Genomic DNA, 26,960 nt, shown 5'->3' on the forward strand with positions numbered 1-26,960 from the left:
GAATTCCCTCCAATGCATTGCACTTCCCATGTCTAGGAGCCACAGCCACTTTATTGGTTTTTCTTGGGTTTTATTTGTTTGTTTGTTCTTTGTTGTGGTGGTGGTTTTTTGTTTGTTTGTTTGTTTCTGAGAGGAGTTTTGCTCTTGTTGCCAGGCTGGAGTACAATGGCACGATCTTGTCTCACTGCAACCTCCACCTCCTGGGTTCAAGTGATTCGCTTGCCTCAGCCTCTCAAGTAGCTGGGGTTACAGGTGCCTGCCAACCACGCCCAGCTAAGTTTTTGTATTTTTAGTAGAAACAGGGTTGCACCATGTTGTCCAGGCTGGTCTCGAACTCCTGACCTCAGATGATCCACTTGCTCCGGCCTCCCAAAGTGCTGGGGTTACAGGTGTGAGCCGTGCCCGGCCTGGTTTTCTGATCTTCATTTCAGCCCCTGCTAGGCAGCATATGGGAGTGTCTACCATACAGTAATTGTGTGACCCTCATTACTTATCCTTTCTAAGCTTCAGGTTGCCATATGTTAAACGGACTCTATTTTAGTATCTACCGAATAGAATTCCTGGGAAAACTGAATGAGATAAAATGAGATGTGTAATCAGAACTCAGTAAATGGTAGAGGTACCTAAGCTGGAAAACTGACTGAGAAATACAGGTAGGCATAGTGGGAGTTCAGAGTGAAGATGTATTGGACAACTATTGTCTTCAGTAGAACATCTCCCCTTAAAGCCATAAAGTATTCCTTACATAGTCATTAGCTCTCGGAAGCTCCACTGTCATGATTTTAGTGCTCTGCTACAAAAGGCAGTGTTATCCATTTCCTTACCAGTCTCAACCAGTGCACTCAGGATTGCAGCGGGAACAAGAAAAACATGGGGAGAGAAAAAAATCAGTACTGTATACTAGGCCAGGCCTTCCCAAGACTTCAATCAGGCCCCTTGAGAAGCTGTAAATGTTCATCTCCTGGTGCCAAGGTGTAGTGGTGAGAGAGAAGGCCTGGCTCATCATCTTAGGAAGTGAAATTAGTTACAAACACATTCATTCCCAGCCCAAATCCAAAGGCTAATCCTCACCCCAGTTCAGTAATTAGGAGGTGACAGTTTGGAGATTTGAGCCTACAGATTCGAAAAGTCTGGGACTGGAGGTCAAGATCGTGATTTCTGTTCCTAGATTCCCCATGGCCTCACAAGCCACATCCATCTTCCTCACTCACAAGAGTGTCGGCAGGAGACCAGGGAGGCCTGAATCTCCTTGGCTCCAGCGTCAATCAACAAGTTTTCAGTGGGCAACTGCAGGGTGCTTGCTACCCTGTGCTAGGTCCTTTGGGCAATCCTTGCAGATTTACAAAGTACAAAAAGAAAACATTACACCAGAAGCAGAGATAGTTAGAGCCAGTAAGACTAATCTGGTGAGTAGAGGCCATTGTGTGTTGGAGCCAGCTCTTACGGACTTCCTGAGAGCCATTGTTAATCTTTCAGAAATTTTGCAAGCCACTTGTTAAATTATCAGTAGTTTGAAATCAGCCATGAGTATTTTCACCAGAGTATTTGTAGTGGCAGGCACTACAAATCAAGGTTTCTCCCCACCCCTCCAGAACTGGTTTACCAGCACTCCAATAAGGAGTTCCCAAAACATAAGGCTTTAAGGCAGGCGAGGGGAGTGGTTTTGCATGCGGGCTATGAAATCACATAGACCTAGGTTAAAAATCCCAGCTCTACTAGCTGGATGACCTGGGACAAATTACTAAACCCCTCCGAGCCTGTTTCTTCATGTGTATAGAGCTCACATGCATTCAACACTTACTATGTACCAGATATTATTCCCAACATTTATACATATTAATGTATTGATTCCTTGAAACAATCCTATGAAGAAGAAATTATTATTATCCCCATTCTATAGATGGAGAAAATCAAGCCCAAGAGAGATTCGGGAACTCCGCCAATATCACACAGCTAGTCAGGGGCACAGTTGGGATACAAAGACAAGCATCTTGCCCCAGAGCCTGCCCTCTCACCTTCTAGCTCCTCACTGCCCGATACAGAAGCCACTGGCTGCATGGAGCTATCACGTACTTGAAACAGGGCTGGTGTGACTTGAGAAGTGTTGTAAGTGTGAAATACACATTAGATTTCAAAGACCTCATGTAAAAAAATATATAAAATATCTTACTAATACTGTATCACTTACTTGTAGAAATGATAGTATCTTGGATATATTGAATTAAATGAAAGGTATTATTACTATTCATTGTACTTGTTTCTTCTTAATTTTTTTCTTTTTTTTATTTTTATTTTTTTGAGATGGAGCTTCACTCTTGTCACCCAGGCTAGAGTGCAGTGGCATGATCTCACCTCACCAAAACATTTACCTCCCAGGCTCAAGAGACTCTCCTGCCTCAGCCTCCCTAGCTGGGATTACAGGTGTGCACCACCATACCCAGCTAATTTTTGTATTTTTAGGAGAGACGAGGTTTCACCATGTTGGCCAGGCTGGTCACGAACTCCTGACCTCAGGTGAACCGCCCACCTCGGCCTCCCAAAGTGCTAGGATTACAGGCGTGAGGCTCCACGCCCAGCCTCTTTTTACTTTTTTTAATATGAGTTGTAGAAAATGTTAAGTGACGTTTGTGATTCACACTATATTTCTGTTGGAGGGTGCTGCTGACTAGTGCCCTAACCTCCTAGTTCGGTGGAAGCATGAAATCAGTTAATACAAGGAGCACACCTAGCACGAGCACACTGCCTGAAACAAATTTAGCATCTAATAGCTATGATTAATATTAGTGACAGGACTGGTTTCCAAATGTTGTAGTCCAGTAATTTTTTCCCAAAAAAAAAGAAAGAAAAAAAGGTTTTTCTAAATTTTTTTAAGAGAAAAGTTCTACTGTGTCACCCAGGCTGGAATAGAGTGTTATGATCATAGCTCACTGCAGCCTTGAACTCCTGGGCCTAAACAATCCCTGTGCCTCAGCCACCTGAGTAACTAGGACTACAGGCACATGCCACCACACCCAGCTAATTTTTTTAATTTTTTGTAGAGACAGGGTCTATTTTCCCTAGGTTGGTCTTGAACTTCTGGCCTCAAGCAATTCCCCCACTTCAGCCTCCCAAAGTGTTGGGATTACAGGCGTGAACCACCATGCCCGGCTCGCAAACAACTTCTTATAACAGATTAAAGAGGAGCTTTTGCAGCAGCGTAGAGCTTCGAGGAGCCCTCTCCAGGAGCCCATTCACCCTGGGCACCACCTCCACAAACCGGAAAACCCACAGGATGGCATAATCTTTAAGTTTCCTTCAAGCTTTAGTGCTCCCTATCATTCCAGAGAAGTTGAGAAAGTGGTATGGGAAAGAATTAAGGTGTTCATGGCAGTATATTACAATGATTATGGAAAAACATTCCCATTTTGCTTGGGAAAATCAAAGCGGCTTGGTCCCAGGTCTAGGCACAGCCCAGAAATGGGAGCATCACCAATGCGAATTGGGGGTCACCTGTGGGCTCCTGGATCATTACCTATACACATTCGCACGGACAATAGCAATGCACCATGTCACCTTTCCACTTCAGCTGGGTCACAACCTGCCAACTCTCCACCCACCCAGAACCTGGGAAGACCAGACACAGGCTCTAGGCAGGCGCCAATGTCCTAGTCTAGCTCCAGGGCCGGGCAACAGTGACACTCAGTCCAGGCACCACAACGATTTTGCTGTCCTGAAGGCAACTTAGGCTCAACCAGCCCTGGTGTCTGCCAGGCAGGCTCCCAACTCTGCCTCCAGCCCTCGCCCCTGGCTCTGGTATCGTATGTGTGGAAGGGGAGAGCAGCCAAGTCTTCGCCGGGCTCTCTAACAAGTTCCGCGGGTCTGTTTGTTAAAGAAAAAATTCCAGTGGGTGCATCCAACACATGGAACTCAAGTACAGAAATTATATTTATCCGCCCCACTGCCAAGGAGATCACATGCCCCGTGAGTCACTCCAGATGTGCTCAAAAACAGAGTCTCTCTGTGGAAGCCCAGTCCCCCAATCCCAGAGAGAGTCAAATGAAGAGAGGTACTGACTCCTGTCCCACCCAGGACGCAGCCTTCAGCCTCCAGCCTTCTGAGGCAGAGTAGGCATTTCTGCACGTCTGCAAAAGGAAGGGAGGGAAGCACTCCATCGTCTCGTTGGGAAGAACAGCGCGGGCATACCTGCAGCTACTGGGGTTCCATTGGGCTTGAGGGTCGATTTGTCACCTGTTGAAGGACAAGATGCATTGGAAGACGTTGCTGCTTCTGCTGTTGTATTACAATGCTCAGGCTTCTATGTGCCACAGGTGGAGCAAGGGTGAGTTGCTTTTTATTCATTTGTTTGTTTGATGCTCATTATTCTTTTTTAAATGCAATTCAAAATTTGGAGTGAAGTACCTTAGAAGCCCCGCACTCTCCTTTTATCTAATCTCTGTCAATTGCTTGATGCTTCTTGACATGTTCCCCCTTCTTAGAGGGTGATGGGGAAATGACACTGGAAAAAAATCAAAGCCCCTGGGGGAACTAGGTCGAGGTGGAGAACCCAGAGAGCATCCCTTTCTGGTATCCCAGAGAGAACTCATTTCCTCGACTGCCCCCACCACCTGCAGCAGTTGGGCCAGACCGTCTGGAGAGCAGGTGCTGAGGTCTGCTTCTAAAATGATGGAGTGATGGGGGCTGGGATGCCAAAGGCCTGCTCCCTGGGGGAAAGAGAGCAGAAGATCTACAGGACATTGCCTCCTCACCAGGAGGGGATGCATCTCTGCAGCCAGAGGTGGGCAGGTGAGGAGAGCAACCTTTCAGCCTCCGCCGCACCCACCGGCCCCACCACCTCCTCACAAAGGAAGGGGCCCCAGAAAAGGCTGTTCTCTCATCACTGACTTCCTCCCTCTCAGGATGTAGTTCCTCCTAGCTGGATGGCATCTTTTCTCCATTTCCCAGGGACTGGCTCTGCTTGGTAGACACCGGGAGCACCTCGAGCCTGAGTTTATCACTGTTAGGAAAGGAGATACCCACAGCACTGCCCACTCTTCACCAATATGAATGGAAATCTTTCCACTGCCTAAAGTCAACTGAGTTCACTCTCCCAGAAAGAACTGCAACAAGAATGGGCTCCTTCAAGTGAGGCCAGTAGGTGTTTCTAGAGATGCAAAATTGGAAGGCAACTGGCATGGTGGCATGGATGCACCTCCTGCTTGCTTCTCAAGGACCGTGTCAGGGAAGGAAGGAGTGGCCGGAGTGGGGATAGAGCAGCGCGAGAGAAGGATCTGAAATGGGAGGGAGGCAAAAGCTACTGTACTTATGCTGGGTTTTATTTCCTCACGGTTCAACCTGATATTAGAGACTTAATCTCTAACAGGGATATAAGTCTTTTGAGCTGAGCTGTGAAGTGATCATTGCCCAGAAACAAATAATACAGCATTCTTCATTTTTCCCATAACAACATTGCATACACATGCACATGCACATGTACACCCCTCCCTTTTCCTTTTTTAATGTTTAATGTTTAATTTATGTGGGTACATAGTAGTTGTTTATATTTCTGAGGTCTATTAGATGTTTTGATACAGGCATGCAGTTAATAATAATCACATCATGGAAGATGGGGTATCCATCCCCTCAAGCATTTATCCTTCATGTTACAAACAATCCAATGATACTCTTTTATTATTTTTATTTGTTATTTCTTTACTTATTTATTTATTTTTGAGATGGGGTCTCAGGCTGGAGTGCAGTGGTGCAATCTCAGTTCACTGAAACCTCTGTCTCCCAGGTTCAAGCAATACTCCTGCCTCAGCCTCCAGAGTAGCTGAGATTACAGGCACCCGCCACCACACATGGCTAATTTTTGTATTTTTAGTAGAGATGGGGTTTCACCATGTTGGCCAGGCTGGTCTCAAACTCCTGACCTCAAGTGATCCGCCCACCTCAGCCTCCCAAAGTGCTGGTATTATAGGTGTGAGCCACAGTGCCCGGCTCTCTTTTAGTTCTTTTTAAATGTACAATTAAATTATTATTGACTATAGTCACTCTGTTGTCACACCTCCCTGTTAGTAATGTGCACAAACTTTGAGGTAGCACTTGGAAGTAAACAGCAAAGAGATCTTGGAGCTGGGTTCTGTCGCTCCCCTCTTTGTCACACTGGAGATTTGTTTATTAAACGGGATAATAATGCCCACTCTTCCTAATGCACAGGCTGTTACAAAGCCAAAAGGGATCATTTGATTTGCAATATGGCTTATAAACATAACAGCCACATCATGAGCTACTCTGCAAGGGACCTGATTTAAATTCCACCTCTATTTGGCAGTGTGATCTCAGACAAGTCTCTTAACCTCTCTGAGCTTTAGTTCACTAACAGGTGACATTAACATCCATCACATCAATAAAACTCACCCTCATGGTGTTACTGTGAGGGTCATATTCAAAAATATAGCTGAAAATGCTTTGTAAATGACAAAGCACAATATAAATATTAGCTATTGCCTGCCCATTTTTGAAAAATAAAAATTTTTCATTAAAGGAAGTTTGAGGCTCTTAACAGGGGAATCTAGCAACATTCTGGGAGCAGCTTCTCTGGACCATGTCCTTCCACAATGGGGAAGGTCTTTCCACAGTGAGTTCATGATCCACTGACTCAAAGCCAGCCCATCTGATATCGAGGCCACTATGAGGCAGCAGATGTGACGTGCTAGATTAATGGCTCAAGTCAGCGCTCAGAGTCAACAAACGATATGGAGTCCCTCCAACCATCATCAAATGTCTTCCACGTAGCTGATTTTTTTTTCATTTTTAACATTTTTTTCTAATTATAAAAGAAATACACAGTTCTCGCCATCTTTTTTTTAAGACGGAATAGGAGTCACACCCAAATGAATAACAGTTTTTCCAAATGTATTATTCATTTCACCTTCATCCTTCCCCGCACCCTACCTCCAGCCTCAATTCAAAGTACTCCCTTTGGAAAGTCTTAGGGCAATGTCTTCCTGAGATTTTCCTCTTCCACCCCCTGCCCTTCAGACCCCGCCCCACCGCTACCCCATGTCCATCCTCCTACCCTCCTGCTCCAACACGTAGAAATGTAGACGTAAACCCACAGGCAATATGCACCCTGCTGTTAGGACTGTCTTTTTCCTACCATCCTCCCAGCCTTTCCCTAAGCGCTCTCTAGGATTCCACCCTGGGAGGCAGCTTTCCATGCCAGGATCCAGGATCACCCATTCCAGCCCTACCAGCTTGATGAAGACCAAATGACTCACCTGTGGCCAAGCCAGGAAAGCCACATCTACACACACACACACACAAACACACACACAGGTGGCCCACGTCCCAGCACATACCAGGTCCTGCCAGGGCACTACTGGAAGGGGGAGGACTAGCCATACTTGAGAAACAAATATGCATCTATTAAGGAATATGAATATCTATGCTTTTGTTGAATACACACAAATTATTTTTTTAAGCAGTTTAATAGAGCAGCCCTTCCATTTTTTGATGGAAATTATGTCATTTTCAGGTGTCCATTTTAGGGTTGTGTGTGTCCTTAGTCATGAATGTTCCATGAGGGAAAGGCCTGTGGTCAGTACTCAGTAAGTACTCACTGACTGCCGGGCATGGTGGTTCACACCTGTAATTCCAGTGACTCAGGGGGCTGAGAGGCCAAGAGTTCGAGACCAGCCTGGAAACATAGTGGGACCCCCCCCAACCTATGTCTTAAAAAATTAAAATTAAAACAAATTAGCTGGGTGTAGCAGCATATGCCTGTAGTCCCAGCTACTGAGAAGGTTAAGGTGGTAGGATCACTTAATGCCAGGAAATGAAGGTGGTAGGATCACTTAGGCCCAGGAGGTCAAGGATGCAGAGAGCTATGATTGAGCCACTTCACTCCAGCCTGGATGACAGAGCAAGACCCTGTGTCCAAAACGAAAATTGTTTTAAGTATTAACTGCCCAGGTGCCCCATGCAGAGCCATCTTCTCACTCCACAGTAACTCCATGAGGCAGGTGCTATCCTGGCCATTTACAGGTAAGAAAACTGGAGGGTGAGGCAAGAAGCGAAGTGCCCCAGCTCCCCCAGCTGCAAGGGCAGGGTTGAAGTTGATCCCCGAGGTCCATCTGCTGTCAGAGTGCCCTGTGCTCATTCGTCCGCTCTGCATATTTCTCCATCCCCATGGGCCACTCACCTGCTCCCGGCAACCCCAAGCTCCCCCTCCATGGTGGAGCTTTCCAGCCAAGAGGAGCTGGCTGCCAGAGCCCTCTCAGGAGCGCTCCCAGAGGGTCCCCACGCACAGGGCCAAGACCCTGGCTTCCTCAGAATAGCATTGTGTTTACAGAGGGCTGGTCCAGGAGCCAAAAAGTAAATGACATCCATCAGATCTGGCAAAAGATCTTTTACAAACGAGAGCTTTTTCTTTCCACACCCACTGTCCTTTCCATCGAGTCGCTTCAACTGATTCATTAAAAATACAGTTGTAGTTTGGCTTGAGATGGTCTGCAGCTTGAATCCTTTCCAACAAGCTATTTGCCACAAATACTACACACAGTTCCGGGGAAAGCATGATTAGCCTGAATACTGTGCTACTGAACATATCAGAGGGATGGGAGGAAAGAAGAAAGAGACTTTTAACCCAGATTACAGAAAGTCAAAGAGAAGGTCGGGCCGCCCAACAAAGGCAGGCTACTCCACTGGAGTGCCTCTGGCTGTTTGTCTAGGCAAGAAAGTTTTGAAGGGCTAAGGTGTGGGGGAGGTAGGGGACAGCACTCACTGAGATCAATTAAAAAATAGCTTCTTCCGGGCCCAAACAGGGATTCCTCAGGGATAAGGGGAGGGTGTGGTGGAGACAGAAGTCAACATCTACTTTCTGATCATTAGCCAAGACCGAGAATCACAGATAAACTCTAGATTCACCCTATTAGAAAAGGAAGGATTTTGTAAGGCACTCTATTTGAAAAGAATAGAGCTTAGTGAACAGGGCAGGTAATGTGTTCCTATGGGATTATTTATTCTTTTGATGAACAGGAAGGAGCATGATGCTAGGCACTGGGAGTACAACAGTGAACAAAATAGACAAAATCCCATACCCTCTAGTGAGAGGAAACAGGCAACAAATATATTTATATTTTAAAATATGTGATTTGTTGGATGATCATAAAGTAGGGACAGAGGCTAGAGAGTCCAGAGGGTTGTAATTTTAAATAGAGTCATCACAAAGAGCTTTTTTCTCCAGCCACATTCAGGTGCACAGGGGCAGGTGTGGAATGGGTAGAGCTGGATTGTGCTTTTGCCAAGCGATTGCAAAGGAACAATAAAGGGCCAGGCGCGGTGACTCACACCTGTAATCCCAGCACTTTGGGAGGTTGAGGCAGGAGGATCACTTCAGGTCAGGAGTTCGAGACCAGCCTGGCCAGCATGATAAACAACCCGTCTCCACTGGAGAAAAAAAAAAAAAAAAAATTAGCCGGGCATGGTGGCACCTGTAGTTCCAACTACTCAGGAGGCTGAGGCACAAGAATCGCTTGAACCTGGGAGCCAAGATTGTACCACTGCCCTCCAGCATGGGCAACAGAGCAAGACTCTTGTCTCAAAAAAAAAAAAAAAAAAAAAGAGGAACAATGAGGGAGAAAAGGAGAATCAAAGCAGGAGAGTGATCCTAAAAGTAGTCCTTTTACCTTGCATATCACATTATTATAAGTCAAAGTCAGAGTTTTGAAAAATATGTGTGATCCATTTAAGAATACGTTTTCTACCAAATGCATAGGCATTCCTTCATTCATCACTAACTACCATTTATCCTTTCTGGCGTTATTCAGAACTGAAGAATGCCCAGTCTCTGGGCAGAGGTACCTACCAAAAAGAGAATTGTTCACTTATCAGTGAGATTGGGTTTTGCAGCCTTGGAGATCTGGATTTTAATCCCAGCCCTACCTCACATAAGTCGGATGGCCTAGGGCAATTTTCTTAACCTCCAAGTTTCTTCATCTATAAAATGGAAAGTTCATATTTACCTCACGAGGTACCTATGGACAGCACAAGGCACACAGTGGGTGCCCCTGAGCTATTGCATTATTATATCTGAGCTCCACATGTTAAGAGCTTTAGTCTAAGCTCCAGAGGTATCTCTCAGCAGAAGACGTGGACAGAACACGCTATAACACATGAATCATGAACTCTGGATCCAGCTCCCGGACTAACTCAGTCCATGTGGCATGACCTTTAGCAAGTGAGTCACTTGTTCTATGCTGGTTGGTCCCATGTGTCCTAGATGCTCATTTGGGCAGGGAATCGAGGAGGAACTGAGCAGCGCTTGGTTTCCCCACCCCATGGCCAGCCTGGGCAGCCAACTTCCACGCAAGTTGACCATTGAATCTCAAGGCCCTTAGGACAGACACACTGAGTGGCCCTCATGGACACATTCACATCCTGAAGAAACGCCTGGACAGTGGGCTGGGCAGGGAGCATTGAATGGAGAAGAAAGTAAACAAATGGGCCCAATTGTACACAAGCAAAAGATGCACAAAGTCCGTGCTTCTGACATACATGTCACACCAACCTTCTTGTCTGAGGTTCAGTGCCCAGGCGGCACCTGGGAGGCGTGGGATCCTCCTGCCAGTCTCTGATCTCCCCACCCCACTCTTAGAGGGGATGCCATTGTTAATGGGCATCCAGGGAGGAGCACTCAGGCCTCCCTCCCATCAGCCTTGCGAAGGCTGGGCTGCCCAGAGCACTTTACTCACAGGGAGCAGGGAGCAGGGAGCTGAACTTTAAGCGACCTCCGTGAGTTTGAGGGATGGAGCAGAAGGAAAAGGAAGAAAAACCAGCAAAGCCCTGAAGAGTCTCCAAGGCTGTTGTTTTGGTTTGGTTTTATCACTACCTGGTTTATGTTTCCTTAAATCATTCCAAAACGTATCCTGAGACTGCACCTAGAGCACTGCATTACACACACAGAGAGGTGAGGCAGAGGCTGCACACAGCCCATTCGCTCCCTCCCAGGGCCTGGCAACCCTGATGAAACTTTTCAGGGTGCTGTGCAGCAAGATGCCAAACATGTGGCCTGGATAAAGAAAGATAGAGATAGAGAAGGAAAACAACCATGTACAGTGGGGTTCCCAGGAAAGTCTTCCGGCGGAAACGGGATTTTCTAAAATGGAGGAGCAAGTCTAGTTTCCAGCTTTGCACATATACATCTTGGAGTTTGCCAGCCCTTGTTTCAGCCATCAGCATTTCTGGTGGGGTCCAGCCTTTGTCATTATGGACAAGAACATCTTGGAGTGACTGTACATTGTGAAATTTGACCTCTGTGTTTTGACATTGATCAGATAGAGCTATTTCTCACCCACCACCTCCAGCCTCTCCAGTGGAGATTCCCTCTAGGTCTTGCCTCACACAGGGAGTCAGATCTGGGTGGCTGCTGAACCACTGAGATGTCTGCCCTAGAGCTGGCTGCACTCCAGCAGCCTAAGGGGCACAACCTTCCCTACCCCTGCCCAATGCACAAGGTCAAAGCAGCCATAGAAATGCGAGGGGCAGCACTGCTAGGGCTGGTGGACCAGCACAGGGGTGGGGGTGAGGAAGGGAGGGAGAGAGATCCATCTTTAAGATTCCTGTGCTTCCCACACATACATTCTGATTTTTTGCTTTTTAAGTGGATTGGTAGGACCTCTTTCTTAGCTTCTAGATATTGATCCTTATCAGTTACATTCATTGGAAATGCTTTCTCCCATTTGCTTGGCTTTGCTTTTTTTTTTTTTTCTTTTTTTTTTTTTTGAGACAGGGTCTCATTCTGTCACCCAGGCTGGCATACAGTAGCTAATCACAGCTCACTGCAGCCTTGACCTCCCAGGCCCAATTGATCCTCCTGCCTCAGTCTTCCAAGTAGCTGGGACCACAAGCATGTGCCACCACGCCCAGCTAATTTTTTTTATTTTTAGTAGAGACGGGTCTCACTTTGTTACCCAGGCTGGTCTCAAATTTCTGAGTTCAAGTTATCCACCCGCCTCAGCTTCCCAAAGTCCTGAGATTACAAGTGTGAGCTGCCGCGCCTGGTACAAACTTACATCGTAAAGCAATAGCCATTCCCCTTGCCTGAAGGCTGAAGCTATTTCTAAGTCTCCACCAAACTATGTTATTATTCAGTAGGATACCAAGAGCTATTGGAAATGACAGAGTTTCCATTATCAAGCTCAGCTTTGAATCAGGAAGTATTTTCTTCTTGGCTGTTTGAGAACTAGAGGTCCACCTGGGGTGAGCATGTTAAAGGCATGTTGCTGTTTGCAGGGCAACAATTGAGTGAAGAAAGTCCAGGTCTAAGATCATGAATAACTTCCAGGCAGGCAGCCACAGGCTGGCTGTGATTACAGGGAAAAGAAAGGGCTCCACGCCCTGACATTCCCTCCCTATCGCCTTCATCTGCTGGGACTGAGGGTTTTTTTTTGTTTTGTTTTGTTTTGTTTGTGTGTTTTTTTTAAGGGAACCTTTAATTTGGCAATAAGAGATAAATTCTAGCAGAATTAAAGAAGTAAAGTCACTCTTAGATCCTATCCTAAGAAGGGGCTTTCATCCACCCCCTTTCTTCCTGGCGGGAAGAAAAGAAGAGCATGAAGAAAGAAACAGGCACACCTTGACCTAAGACCAACTCATCTCATACCAAGGAGAAAGCAGAGACAAAGCCCATGCCTCTCTGTGCCTGCACTCCTCACCTCCCAGAACGTGATGACCTTGGTCTCTTCAGTTGGCCTTGTAAGGCCCCATCAGATAGGCAAGAACTCTGAATTGTTTTATGGTAGAAGGACACCATCAGCCTGTGATGTGGATAACACAGATCTGGCTGCCTACTGGAGCCTGGGAGCTGGAAAAAGTCCCAGTGCCTACGTTTCACTCCCAGAGATGCCCACAGATTGGCCTGGGGTGTGGTCTTGGGTATTCGGGTTTCTAAAAGTGCCCAGATGAATCGAATGTCTAGTCAAGGCTGGGAAGCACCAGTCTAACCAGAGAGCGGCCACACAGCCTAAGGTCAGCGTCTTCCACACAATTTCAGGTCAAGCTCATTCACTAGGACAGTGGTTCTCAACCTTGGCTGTCATTAGAAGCACTTAGGAAGCTTTACGAAATCATATTGTGTTCATTGCACTCTGATTCAGTTAAACCAGAACTCTGGAGCCAGGTTCAAGAAACCACTTTGGTGACTCTAACAGTGTGAACTAGTGACGTCACAGACACCTCACTCTCCTGCGTTCCACCTGACACTACAGGCACTGGCAGTGGATGAACAGGGACAAAGGCTTCCTCAAGCCATGAAATCTATGATTCTGTGGGAAACTGGCTCTTTTTTGGCAGAGTATAAACTCTGCTGAAATGCCGGGCTAGTGAATACTGCCATGGAGCTGATGGCTTCTTCCCCGAGCATGGTCTGGCAAAACAGAGCTGGTCATTCTGCTGGCCGAGGCGACCATTAGTGCAGGGATTTGGTCATCAACAGCTATGCCTGGCACACAGCCCAGATGCCTGCCAGGCTCTGCCACGGGTACAGAAATATTAAACTATATGGATCCCAGTCCTTGAGGAACTTGTGGTATCGATCATAAATGAGTTACTAAGAAAGTAATTTACAGCAATACTGTGACACATCCATCAGGCTTTTCTGGGACATGGGAGATCCCCACCAGTGAGCTTTACAGAAAAGTTCCTCTAAGTTAAAGATGTTTCCTTTTTTTTTTTTTTTTTATCACGTCTGATGGAAATCCTTCTAAAATGATTTCCATCCTTCTCTGCCTTTTTTTTTCTTTCTTTTTTTTTTTTTTTTTGAGATGGAGTCTCACTCTGTCGCCAGGCTGGAATGCAGTGTGGCACAATCTCGGTTCACTGCAAGCTCCACCTCCCGGGTTCAAGCAATTCTCCTGCCTCAGCCTCCCAAGTAGCTGGGATTACAGGCACGCACCACCATGTCCAGCTAATTTTTGTATTTTTAGTAGAGATGGGGTTTCACCATGTTTATTAGGATGGTCTCAAACTCCTGGTCTCATGTGATCTGCCCACCTCGGCCTCTCAAAGTACTGGGATTATAGGCGTGAGCCACCGCGCCCAGCCTGCCTTCTTTAACTGCGTACACTGAACATAATTTGACCTTTTCTCAGTGGCTTAAGGGCACTATTATCAACTAGCAGAGCTGCCATGTATGATTAAGCAAAATATGCCTGTACAACTGCAGGGGGTGCCAACACCTTATAGTCTCGATTTTTACCGTTATTTCCCCAGTTTTCTGGTAGATCACAATCAAGTGTCTTAAAGAAGCTGTACCTTTTTTATCAGCTGGCGGAAGGCTTGCCGATCATTTCTGCACAGTGCCTGCTCCCCAGAGGGGCCGTGGAGGTGACCAGGGCCATTTGCTCCTAGCCTGACGTGGTCCTGGAGAACTGCAATTTATAATGATCTTTCCTATACCCTCTGATGTTCTGTCTTCTCCCTCACTTGACCCCAGCCAGTGCCTAATTCTTGCTGTCCTGTGCACCTCTAGTGGCCATTCATCTTCCTCCAGTTACCACTTCTGCATGCAACCACTGGGGAACAGCACTGTCAAGTCACTGACTTTATACTAAATCAGCCAGCCTTGGCTGGGCGCAGTAGCTCATGCTTATAATCCCTGCACTTTGGGAGGCTGAGGCAGGCACAAACTTGAGGTCAGGAGTTCAAGACTAGCCCGGTCAACATGGTGAAATTCTGTCTCTACTAAAAATGCAACAATTAGCCAGGCATGGTGGCACGCACCTGTAATCCTAGCTACTTGGGAGGCTAAGGCAGGAGAATCACTTGAACCCAGGAGGTAGAGGTTGCAGTGAGTCGAGATTGTGCCACTGCACTCCAGCCTGGGTGACAGAACAAGACTCCATCTCAAACAAACAAAAAAAAGAAATCAGTCAGCCCTTGGGGAAAGCTCTGAGCTTGACCCCACAATGATGCCCTAGATCCAAGGGCCAGGGTCTTTTTTTTTTTTTTTTTTTTTTGAGGCAGAGTCTCGCTCTGCCGCCCAGGCTGGAGTACAGTGGCCGGATCTCAGCTCACTGCAAGCTCCGCCTCCCGGGTTCACGCCATTCTCCTGCCTCAGCCTCCTGAGTAGCTGGGACTACAGGCGCCCGCAACTGCGCCCGGCTAATTTTTTTGTATTTTTAGTAGAGACGGGGTTTCACCATGGTCTCGATCTCCTGACCTTGTGATCCGCCCGCCTCGGCCTCCCAAAGTGCTGGGATTACAGGCGTGAGCCACCGCGCCCGGCCAAGGGCCAGGGTCTTGTGCAGCTCTCTTCCTTTATTTTGTCACCTGTGTTCAGATTCTTGGCAGCTGTATTTTGGATGAGCCTGAGGTAGCCAGAAGCCTGATCTTCTGATTTAAAAGGGTATAAACCAGCACTTCACAGTGATAACATGCTAAGATGTGTGCAGTGCTATCAGGGAACAGTGTTTTCAGCAAACTCACTTATTGACTTTGGAGCTTTTTGTTTGCTCATCATTTCTGCTTTGCTTTATTTTGCTTTGGTTTAATATAAATTCCCTAAGGCATGTGTATCCCTAGGCATATAGATTTTACAAAAGTTTATCAGATGGTTCTTCCTTTTTCTCTTTCTTTTCTTTTCTCATTTTCTCAGATGGTTCTGATGAGCAGCCAGTTTTTCAGCCACTGGTCTGACATGCCTGAGAGCTTTCTGGGCCACACCAGGGGGGTGTGTCACCTCTCTCCTCACTCTGTGTCCACCACCACTTTCAAGTCAGTCCTTTTTTTTTTTTTTACATGGAGTCTCGCTCTGTTGCCCAGGCTGGAGTGCAATGGCGCAGTCTCAGCTCACTACAACCTCCACCCCCCATGTTAAAACAATTCTCCTGCCCCAGCCTCCCAAGTAGCTGCAATTACAGGCACCTGCCACTGCATCTGGCTATTTTTTTGTAATTTTAGTAGAGACAGGGTTGCACCATGTTGACCAGGCTGGTCTCGAACTCCTGACCTCAGGTGTTCCACCCGCCTCGGCCTCCCAAAGTGCTGGGATTACAGGCGTGAGCCACGAAGCCTGGCCAAGTCAGTCCATTTTTAAGAATCCCTGACTACCCTGCAGGTGGATCAGAGGGAAAAGGTCTGGGCACACACAGCAGCCAGGAACTCACTGTTTTCTTTCTTTCAGCCGTGCTCTTCCCTGCTGCCCACCGGCCAAAGAGGTCCTCATCACTGCCGTTGAACCCAGTCCTGCAGACCTCCCTGGAGGAGGTGGAGCTGCTCTTCGAGGTAGGCAGAGGGGAACGTGCTCAATCCAAGTCACCCAAAAGGCACTGCACTCTCTCTCTCTTTTTTGGAAAAGGAGAAGTGACCTGAGCCCCTGACCATGAGTGACCCCTGCTGTGGTAGGGAATAGCCTAATTTGTAGAGGTCACAGAATTTTGCTCATTCATAAAGTATTCCTCATGCCTCCTGTCTTTCCCACATGCTATAACAGAGAATGATGGCGTTAGGAGTTCAGTTCAGCTTAAATTAAAATTAGATTTGGCCCATAGGCATCAATCCTGGTGCCCAGGCAGAAGAGTGTGGCAAAATTCCCAAGCAAAGGCCCTGAGGCAGGACTTGCCAGGAAATGCCAAGCCGTTGTCTGGGTGCAGCCATGTCTCCAAGGCCCTGAATGCTGTGACGGCAGTGCTGTCTGGATGAGCTGCCAGCCCAGCTGGGTTTCTGGAAGCCACGGGCCACCCTGCCGGCTGGCTTCCACTACCTCTCACCTTGCATCACTGAGACCCCACTCCTCCTCCAAACCACAGGGTCAGTTTCCCAAGACCGCCCAGATTGGTTCAGTGTTATGATTCCAGGCTCGAGATCTGAGCTTTCGTCCTGGCTCTGTCACCCGTCTGTTGTGCCACCTTGCATAAGCCATAGTTTCTCTCTGGGCCTGACTCTCCTCATCTGTTAAATGAGAGAATTCAACTATGCTGTCCAAAATTCCCCTCCAGCTGTGACATCCTCTGACTCCATGCACTAGGACTGTCTGGTTAAGAAAGAGACAGCTGGGCCAGGTGTGGTGGCTCATGCTTGTAATCCCAGCACTTTGGGAGGCCGAGGCAGATGGATCACCTGAGGTCAGGAGTTCGAGACCAGCCTGGCCACCATGGTGAAACCCCATGTCTACCAAAAATACAAAAATTAGCCAGGCGTGGTGGCGTGCACCTGTAATCCCAGCTACTTGGGAGGCTGAGGCAGGAGAATCACTTGAACCTGGCAGGTGGAGGTTGCAGTGATCTCAGATCATGCCACTGCACTCTAGCCTGGGCGACAAAGCGAGACTCCATCTTAAAAAAATAAAATAAAATAAGAGATAACTTGCTGTAGCCATGTAGTTAAGTCAGGGGAGAGATTTCAAATTCTGCCTTGGGAACCAGACTGGGAAATGCAGAGTCTTTGCCTAGTCTTGAACATGGGAGTCATACAAAGAGATCTATATTTCAGAAAGATCATAGACAGTGTCATGGAGGATAAATTAGGGCAGGGGAAGACAGAGACAGAGAGAAGAGTTAGGATTTGGAGTCATTCCGTCCCTACTGTGAGCCTGGCACTACGCAGGGAAGTGCATGGCAGACCCAGCTCCTACGCTTAGTGGGCAGGTGAGAGACAAGGGCAAATCTCTGTATCCCAATTGATTCCTAACACAATCCTCTGCATCCTTCAAACTCTGAACATTTTTCCAGAGGTCTTATAGTAAATATAAAGAAACTAGAGCTATACCCAAATAAATAGATTGTTTGCCAAGGATGTACTTCTTGACTTTTCCAAAAGCTGCCAAGAAGAATCAGTTAGAACATCAGTCATTTGGCTCGGCGTAGTGGGTCATGCCTGTCATCCCAGCACTTTGGGAGGTCGAGGCTGGGGGATCATCTGAGGTCAGGAGTTTTCAAGACCAGCTGGACCAACATGGTGAAACCCCATCTCTACTAAAAATACGAAAAACTAGCTGGGCATGCTGGTGGGCGCCTGTGATCCCGGCTACCTGGGAAGCTGAGACAGGAGAATCGCTTGAACCCAGGAGGCGGAGGTTGCAGTGAGCTGAGATCGTGCCACTGCATTCCAGCCTGAGTGACAGAGTGAGACTCCATCTCAAAAAAAAAAAAAAAAAAAAATCAGTAATTTTATGACCTTTATGTCTGAACTCTTTTTTGAAAGCTGGTTTAACACAGAAGAGAAACAGGAAGGGGCCAACAGCCCGATCCAGTCACACCTTGTCTTTGAACAGAAAAACCAAGCTAATGCAGAAAGAGTCTCCCAGCTTCTGCCTTAAAATTATCTGAAATAGTTGATGCTTTAGATGATCTTTGTTGGGTGGGAGAAAGAAAGGGAAGAAGGAATTTATCCAGGACACTAGAAACTATAATTAGTCCCTTAAATACTGGTTTTGAACCAGGCACTGTATTAGCTCTGTCCATATTTGTCTTATTTACCTCTCACAATACCCAAGTGAAGTAGATGCTGTTACTAATTATTTACACAGAGAAGGAAAGTGAGGCTCAGAGAAGTTAAGTAAGTTGTCCAAGGTCACACAGCAAGTGAGAAAGTCAGAACTGGAACTCAGGTCTCTTGGGTTCCAAAGCTCTTCTGGCAGCTGCCTCCCTAAGGGAAGGTGCGTGATAATGAATACAACTGTGTCCTCAGCAATGCCCCACTTCATATTTTTGCACATTCACGTTTCTCACCAGTTCCTGCTGGCCGAACTTGAGATCAGCCCTGACCTGCAGATCTCCATCAAGGACGAGGAGCTGGCCTCCTTGAGGAAGGCCTCGGACTTCCGCACCATCTGCAACAATGTCATCCCCAAGAGCATCCCAGACATCCGCCGGCTCAGCGCCAGCCTCTCCAGCCACCCTGGCATCCTCAAGAAAGAAGACTTTGAAAGGACAGTGCTGACCCTAGCCTATGTGGCCTACCGCACAGCCCTGTCCCACGGCTATCAGAAGGACATCTGGGCGCAGTCCCTCATTAGCCTCTTCCAGGCCCTGAGGCATGACCTGATGCGCTCCTCACAGCCGGGAGTACCGCCCTGAGAGACTGGCCCACACCAGGACCTCGGAGCAGGGACCAGCACAGTAATCCAGAAAGTCTTCATTCTCTACTCCATTTACAGAGACCAGCAACAAAACACGTACCGCTGACACAGAGCAGCAGAGATCAAACAGAGTAACCCCGATGCTCTTTTCTCCTTGTAGTTTCCTGGAAGACACACCTGATTCATGCCATCATGTGACCTGGAAGGGCTGGAGTGGTCATTCAAGATGCCTCCATGGGCAGAATGGGTTGCCTGTGGCAGGCAGAAGTCCGATATGCTTCAACCCAGAGCACTCGCCACACACACTCAAGAGTGAGGACAGGCCAGGCACAGCAGCTCATGCCTGTAATCCCAGCACTTCGGGAGGCTGAGATGGGAGGATTATTTGAGGTCAGAAGTTCAAGACCAATCTGGGCAACACAGTGAAAACCCATCTCTACTAAAATCACAAAAGTCAGCCGGACACGGTGGCGCATGCCTGTAATCCTGGCTACTCAGTAGGCTGAGGCAGGAGAATCATTCGAACCCAGGAGGTAGAGGTTGCAGTGAGCTGAGATCGTGCCACTGCACTCCAGCCTGGGGAACAAAGTGAGACTCTGTCTCAAGAAAAAAAAAAAAAAAAAATTAAAAAAAGAGTGAGGAATGAGCTAAAGGAGACATCATGGCAGGAAGATGGGGGACAGATTCCTTCGGTCCTAAGGGACTAGGGTGCTGGGATGAATGAACATTTTTCCAGAGGTTCTATAGTAAATATAAAGAAACTAGAGCTATACCCAAATAAATATATTATTTGCCAAGGATATACTTCTTGACTTTTCCAAAAGCTGCCAAGAAGAATCCATTAGAAAATCAGTAATTTTATGACCTTTCTGTCTGAACTCTTCTTTTTTGAAAGCTGGCTTAACACAGAAGAGAAACAGGAAGGGGCCCAGAGCCCAGTCCAGCCATACCTTGTCTTTGAATAGAAAAACCAAGCAAATGCAGAAAGAGTCTCCCAACGAACAAGATGGCATGAAGGCCTGTGCCTGTCTGTCTTCATGTGAAAATAATTTAGCATCATCAGAGCACTAAATGCTCCAAATAAAAATGATTTTCAGATGACAGAATTCTACCCTTTCAAATGCCAAAACTTTCCTTTTAGAGATATTGACTCGATATCTATTTAAACTATACATACATATCACCTTAAGCTTTTGTTTAGTGTAAGATCATCATTTAAACATTCTTGTGTGTGTGTGCGCGTGTGTGTGTGTGTGTGTGTGTGTGTGATATGAGAGAGATGGAGTCTCGCTCTGTCGTCCTGGCTGGAGTGCAGTGGCATTATCTCGGCTCACTGCAACATCTGCCTCCTGGGTTCAAGTGATTCTTCTGCCTCAGCCTCCCGAGTAGCTGGGACTATAGGCGTGCACCAACACACCTGGCTAATTTTTGTATTTTTAGTAGAGACGGTTTTTTGCCATGTTGGCCAGGCTAGTCTCGAACTTCTGGCCTCAAGTGATCCACCTGCCTCAGGCTCCCAAAGTGTTGGGATTGTAGGTGCAAGCCATTGCACCCAGCCATATCATCATTTAAATATTCTAATGAAGGAGTTGGATAAGATAATCTCTAAGACTCCTACCTATGAAGTTTCTACAATTGTTTAACTGTGAGATGCTATAAGGAGAGCACCTGGACCTAAGAAGTCTGCTCAACTGTTTGTACCGACGCTGAGAGGTCCCAGACTCCTCATTCTGTGTTCAGTTCTGAGTTTTTCTGCTGTCTCCCTCACTGTCAGACTATTACAGCATATTTTTCTTTGTTGCCAATACAACTTGCCCTTCACAGTCTGTTCTTTCTTAGCTGGCCATCGCCTACAAACTAAGATAGCCAGGCTTGTTATAATTCTATGTTAAATAAGAGTTAATAGATGAAGGCCTCTGCTAAGGGTCGAGTGTCTGGGTCCTAATAAGGATTCCTCATTAGCTCAGAGATCTTTCTGGCTTCTCCTAAGTTTACAGCTGTGTTCTGCAAGCTAAAGCTGCAAGAAGTCTGATCTTTGAATGAGTAAGGATTTATTCAGCTAAATTTGATTCTGAAATGGGTATTTAACAATTGTCATTTGGTAATGATGAGGTCTGGACTCCTTCAAAATCTTTGAGCAAATAAGCTTTGCTTAGCAGTGCTACCTGCATGATCTTTTTGGAGAAATACTGGGATGCAGGAAGAAGGTATTCATCATCAGAGAAAAACACAGTTTTGCATCCTGATATTCTCAGGCTCAGAAGATTAGTAAGTCTCAGTCTCTCTTTCTCATTCCTTGACCATACTGCTCTTTTACCTCCTCCAAATGCAGATTCTGATATATGCTTTTTTTGTTCAATCTTTCTCTTTCTAAATGTACATGTTCTCTCTGACACGGTCACTCTGCTTGTCTCTTTCTTTCTTTGTTTTATTTTAGTTGGTATCTCTGCTGCTCTATATTTGGGCCCAGTTCCATGTATCTTTGTGTCTGTTTTTTGATGCATCTCCAAGACTCTTCTGCTTGACCTTTGCTCTATCTCTGCTGACCCACACTCTAACACTCACTGTCTGTCAGTCTTCTCTGGGTATCATTGTTTAAATAAAGCAAAAGTCAGTGTACAGACAGTGTTGGGATCGCCCAGATAAACATGGTAGCCTATCTTCACTGTACTTTTCCTCGATGTCAGGTGGGGAGTGGATGAGCAATGGCCTCAGTCCCTAGACACTGTGCAATACCCTGATAGTCAGTGTCCCGCCCTGAGGCTCCACTCCCTTGACAATGGATCTGAAAACTTTCTTGTACTCAGAATCATCAGATAGAAAGGCCCACCCTTGTAGTCCCTGACCACCATGTTATGTAGATGGCTGCTCCCAGTAGTTAAGAAATCCATGAATGGGAGGATGGTTCCCAGGAACATTCACCCAGCAACAAAAAAATTAAACACAAATTGGGGCCTGAATTTCTGTGGCAATCAATGACTGAAAAAAAATAGAAAAAAGAAGGACATGACCTTTTTAAAGACAGATGAAGACTCGTTTTCAGTAACTAGAATCCTAAAAACTATTTTAATCTGAATGCAGATAATTGTTTACCCACAGTTTTATAACAATGACTTCATTGACATGCAGAATCGAATACTATGATCACCACCAGCAGCCAGAAAACCCTATTCTTTGCCCAAGGAACAGTAGAAATGTAGACTAGACAGACAAACAGGGTCTCCTATTTTGCCTCATTAGTGCCACACTCTACACAACTATAGTCATGAAGGGGTCACATTTGGTTATAATTACTATTAGAATAATATGGGAGTGTGATGTTTATAGTGGAAACTTGCCCATGACTTATGTAACCATTTCTGCTGACAAATTTTAGGATCTAAAAACTTTGTGGGTTTTTTTGTTTTGTTTTTGTTTGTTTGTTTTTTGAGACAATCTCTCTCTGTCCCCAGGCTAGAGTGCAGTGGCGCCTCTGCCTACAGGGTTCAAGCGATTCTCCCACCTCAACCTCCCAAGTAGCCGGGACCATAGGTGTACATCACCATGCCCTGCTAATTTTTTTGTATTTTTAGCAGAGATGGGTTTTCACCATGTTGGCCAGGCTGGTCTCAAACTCCTGACCTCAAATGGTCTGCCTGCCTCAGCCTCCCAAAGTGCTGGGATTACAGGCGTAAGCCATCGCGCCCGGCCCACGATCTAAAACCTTTCTACGTTTCCTCCATCGTTGGCATCCTCACAGCTATCTCCAATGTCACTCAAGAGACATCAACAAACATTTAACTGCTGAAACCTTCATTGCTCTGTCACCTCACCTTGAATCTAACAAATCAAAGTATTTCTGCAGGTCCAACAGTCTAAAATTAAATGCTTGTTAAATTACTTTGTACAACACCCCTTACTTTCCTAATCCATTTCAATATCTTATTTTTTTTATTGTGGTAAAAAAACATATCACATAAAATTTACCATCTTAACCATTTTTAAGCATAGAGTATGGCAGTGTTAACTCCATGCATGCTGCTGTGCGACAGACCCCCAGAACTTTCTCATCTTGTAATTCTGAAGCTCTATATGCATTGAACAACTCCCCTTTCCCCCTTCCCCCTGCCTGCCCCAGCTCTTGGCGCCATTATTCTGCTTTCTGATTTTGAGAGTCTGACTACTTAAGATACCTCATACAAGTGGGATCTGGCTTACATTTCTTGAGCATTGTATTCTGGAAAAGTGTTTTCTTCCTCTGAAAAATGGGTCGAGTTCTGAAGGAGAACTACTGGTGTTATTGTATCACTTGCTGTACCTATTTTTATTTAACAAATATTCGTCTATGGTATAATAAAAATGTCATGATTGAGTTGCTCACTGGAATCTTTGTTATCTCAGAGTATCTCACTGAGGAATTTGAAATGGTTCATGGGTTTAACAGTGGATGTTGACTTCTACAGCTGCTTATAATTATCCGGTGCCTTTAATGTTTGCGACCAAAACATCACACGTGGTATTGTTCATTCTGAGTTTCAAAATCATAACCAAAAAAAAAATGAGACCAGAATGTAGTAAATACAGTAGCCAGTCTTTAACATGCATTTAAAGAGTTGAGTCATCCTAGCCCATCCTACGATGGCAAGATAATTTCAAAGGGGACCTGGGCTGTCCACAGTTGCACCTGCCTTAAAAGTCAAGAAGAATTTGTTTTTTGGGTGACTTCCCTGGTCACTTTAGCCTGGGGATCATTTTCAAGTAGTATAGGTGCAGATTTTGGAACGCCATTCCTGTGTTCTGTGAATTCAAGACAACGTGGGTTTTATAACCCTTTCACTCTGCTCAGCATCTCCCAGATCAAGGTAAGGTCATGTTGCCAGGAACCACTACTTACAGAATGTTTGAGCTTTTGCTTTTGCTTTTATTCCTTGCCCCAAATCCACATGTCCGTTGTGAGAAAAGAAGCTAACAACTTCTTCCAAGCTGTAAGCAGGAGAAATTCCAGAGTTCAACTGCAGCTAAGACCTTGTCCCTGAACTCATCAACTTCTTCCCTGCCCTCCTACCCCCTCCTTTTGTACCAGCCAAAGAAGGGCTTTGGTTTCCTTTTTGGAGAGCCTCAGAGAGAAGCATTTGAGCACCTACTTAAGCCAGAGTCCACTGACATCTGGGCATGAGACTGGCATCTAGACTTTGCCAGGGAGGCAGCTATACTTCCCAAAAGATCTGGAGTCTTTCTCACGGGCTCATACCCTCTGCTGGCCTAGACCCTTTATATCCCCCCCCGGTGCTGAGGCAAACGATCTTTGCCAGCAGGGAAGTCTGAAAGGCTTAACTTTGTACACTCTGAGGCAAATTCTCCAGAAGGAATGTTGCATTTTCTCCCTGCCACCAGGCACATTCCCTTCCTAAGGTCTAGAACAGCAGGTGGCCCTCCCAGCGAAAGCTCTGTGTCCTATGATCCGAAACAATAAAGCTGTGCTTGGGTACGTGAGATTATGTTTACGATGATGGTCATCACTCCAGCCGTAGGAAGTTGGAGAAACTGAAAAATAAGCTTAGCAGGCTGCCTAGGTTCTGCGGAATCAGCAAGCCCCCGCTGTGACCAATCAAGAGCGGCCTCGGGGAGAGAAATTAACTCTTTCTTTTCAATTTGCTGATTGGCTTTGAGGAGTGGGCGGAGCTACTGCCTCTGTCCCAGCTTCCCATTGGTGGATGAAAGTTAAAGGTGGGCCTCCAGTAAGTTTTTGTCCTTTGATAAAAAGGAATGTCGTGGGGACTTTTCTTTTCTGCTTTGGAGGCCCAGGCTCAAGGCAAATTATAAGTAGGGAACCAATCTGAGGGAAAGACATGTGAACAGCGTTAAGGTACCAGGTCCTGGGAGCGACCAGCAGCCCCACCTGAAGTCCGCCTGCAACTCTGACAAGCTCAGGTGCTTGTTTTAAGGAAAGGGGCTACTAGATTCTTACCAACAGGGAGCCCAGGTAGGAGATGAAACAAGGACTCCCCAAAATAGGTCATCAGAGGGAGGAAAACTGATGGAGAGCACAATATGCTCTGAGCGTTTTTAATGTTTTTAAGCTTTTAAATGATTTCTTCAAGGCCGAGCAGCAGCAGCAAAGGTGTGGTTTAATGGATTAAGAGGGTTTTTGCTGACACCTAGAATGAAGTTACTCTATTACTAATCAAGCCGAGAGAAGGCCCACTATGCCCCCGTTTATCATCCTTTCCCAGTTCCTTTTTGCGGGTCACAAAACGATGCTCATTAATCCCACCTAAAGCAGGAGGCCGGGAGCCCAGCCTCTTGCAGAAACAGCGAGGGTATAACTGCCCTCCAGTTCTGCCCCCAAGACGACGAGGACTCTTGGAAGCCAAGAAAGGTTTAAGAAGTCTTTCTGGATAGAGAGCAGTGCCCAGGGAGGAAGCCCTTCGCCGGCAGAGCGGGGTCCGAGGACGAGCTGGGGAGGACAGAGGCGCGATGGGCCTGCTGCAGGGCCTGCTCCGAGCCCGGAAGCTGCTGCTGGTCGTCTGCGTCCCACTCCTGCTGCTGCCTCTGCCCGTCCTCCACCCCAGCAGCGTGAGTACCGACCTGCGCCCGCCGGGGGTCGGGGAGTCAGTGGGAGGGCAAAGAGGGGAGGTCGATGGGGAACATGGGGTGCTCAGGCAGTCCCTCAAAGTGGCTTGCGGTGGGTTTAAAGAAATGGAAGGGTTTTTCTGGAGGAAACCAAGATACCTTCTTCCTAAAAGCTGTCATGTTCATCTCCTATCCCAGTCCCAGTGCCCCAACCCCATGGCCTCCACCAGGGGTCAGGACAGAGTAGGGGCCTTGGCAGAAGTGACTGATGGGTGTTGCACCAAGCAGCAGGCCAGTACGCCCCAGCAGCCAGGGCCAGCGACACCCATGCAAACGACATGGTGCATCTGTGTTTGTCGGGAATTCACCTGGGATCCTGGTTATCTGAGAGCCCCTGGAGACACAGAAAGAGCTCCCAATAGTGGCACTGAGGAGAAGGCTGCGGGAGGAAGAGAACCGTGGGGCCAGTCTGTGGTCTGTGGTTGCATCCTGGTGGGCTTCGATGACCACAGTTGAAGCTCTAATCCTGAAGTCTTCTATCAGCTTCAGGGAATGAATGATTAGAGAAGGAAGGAAAGAAGAGCTTGGCAGGCTGCCCCGGTCCCATGCATCTGGCCTTGAATTATTTGTGTCTTCTGTGTTTTCTTCTCTGTGCCCTTGAAGGACAGATAAAAAGTGACACGATAAAAAAGAGATGAGAGCCCTCAAACTCTACCCCGCGAGCTCATTCTTCACCTGGTTTGTGTGAACAGAGGAACCTGAGCTCTGGTTCCGCATCCAGCTTGACTGTCACACCCTCCCCGTGGTCACCTGCTTCCCTTCCCTTCCCTCTGCTGTTCTCTTCCTCCTGTCTTTGGCTTGTCCTTTCCTAAAGCACTGCCCTGGAGACTTTAGGAAAAGTAAGCTAAAACAGGTTAATCACGTTTGTAGGAGGGAGAGTAATTCTTCTACTCTGCTCCTTAAGTAACTTGGTAACCAAGATTAAGTTAAAAAGTTACACAGAGGGGATTAGGATGGCTCTTCTCAAAACCAAACTGGCTTAAATCTTTCATAGAATAAATACTGCAGAGTGCCAGGGAGATGCCAATTAAAACTGGGCTGGGATTAGCAGATGGTGATTGCTGCTGACATTTTTCCTGGACTGTTCCCTAGTCAATTTTCTGCTTTGTCCAAATGGGTCTGATTTTTTTTCTTTTTGTGTCTTTTCTTGTTTTTGTTTTTTCTCAATGTCAGGTTGATATAAGGGACTGTTACCAAGAGACATATTAGCCTCCTCTCCCGAGCAGTATCGGGAACCTCTCATATCTCCTGGTTGAGTCAGCCCCACCTTTGGGGACCTTGGCCACAGCCC

The 26,960-nt window shown here is 46.7% G+C and overlaps 2 protein-coding genes across 3 annotated transcripts in view; both read left to right on the forward strand.

Moving 5' to 3' along the window:
* Window positions 1-3,965: 3,965 nt before the first annotated feature.
* On the forward strand, window positions 3,966-23,416 carry FAM180A (family with sequence similarity 180 member A). The gene is made up of 3 exons (XM_033191928.1): window positions 3,966-4,318; window positions 16,163-16,263; window positions 18,711-23,416. The coding sequence occupies exons 1-3, from the start codon at window positions 4,243-4,245 to the stop codon at window positions 19,053-19,055; spliced, it is 522 nt and encodes a 173-aa protein (XP_033047819.1). The 5' UTR covers window positions 3,966-4,242; the 3' UTR covers window positions 19,056-23,416.
* Window positions 23,417-24,790: 1,374 nt separating this feature from the next.
* SLC13A4 (solute carrier family 13 member 4) overlaps window positions 24,791-26,960 on the forward strand; it is a 46,665-nt gene continuing 44,495 nt past the window's right edge. For both annotated transcript variants that reach the window (XM_033191929.1, XM_033191930.1), the window contains exon 1: window positions 24,791-25,612. In XM_033191929.1, coding sequence (XP_033047820.1) covers window positions 25,514-25,612 — 99 coding nt within the window. In that variant the 5' untranslated portion in view covers window positions 24,791-25,513. The remainder of the gene's footprint in view (window positions 25,613-26,960) is intronic.

The sequence above is a fragment of the Trachypithecus francoisi genome, unplaced genomic scaffold, assembly GCF_009764315.1.
Source record: "Trachypithecus francoisi isolate TF-2019V2 unplaced genomic scaffold, Tfra_2.0 Lachesis_group4, whole genome shotgun sequence".
Lineage (NCBI taxonomy): Eukaryota > Metazoa > Chordata > Mammalia > Primates > Cercopithecidae > Trachypithecus > Trachypithecus francoisi.

Excerpts from the sequence above, each read along its gene's own strand:
- FAM180A (XM_033191928.1), top strand. The coding sequence starts at position 4,243 with ATGCATTGGAAGACGTTGCTGCTTCTGCTGTTGTATTACAATGCTCAG. Across the intron at positions 4,319-16,162 it reads GTGCCACAGGTGGAGCAAGG|CCGTGCTCTTCCCTGCTGCC; the intron begins GTGAGTTGCTTT and ends TCTTTCTTTCAG. Across the intron at positions 16,264-18,710 it reads AGGTGGAGCTGCTCTTCGAG|TTCCTGCTGGCCGAACTTGA; the intron begins GTAGGCAGAGGG and ends GTTTCTCACCAG.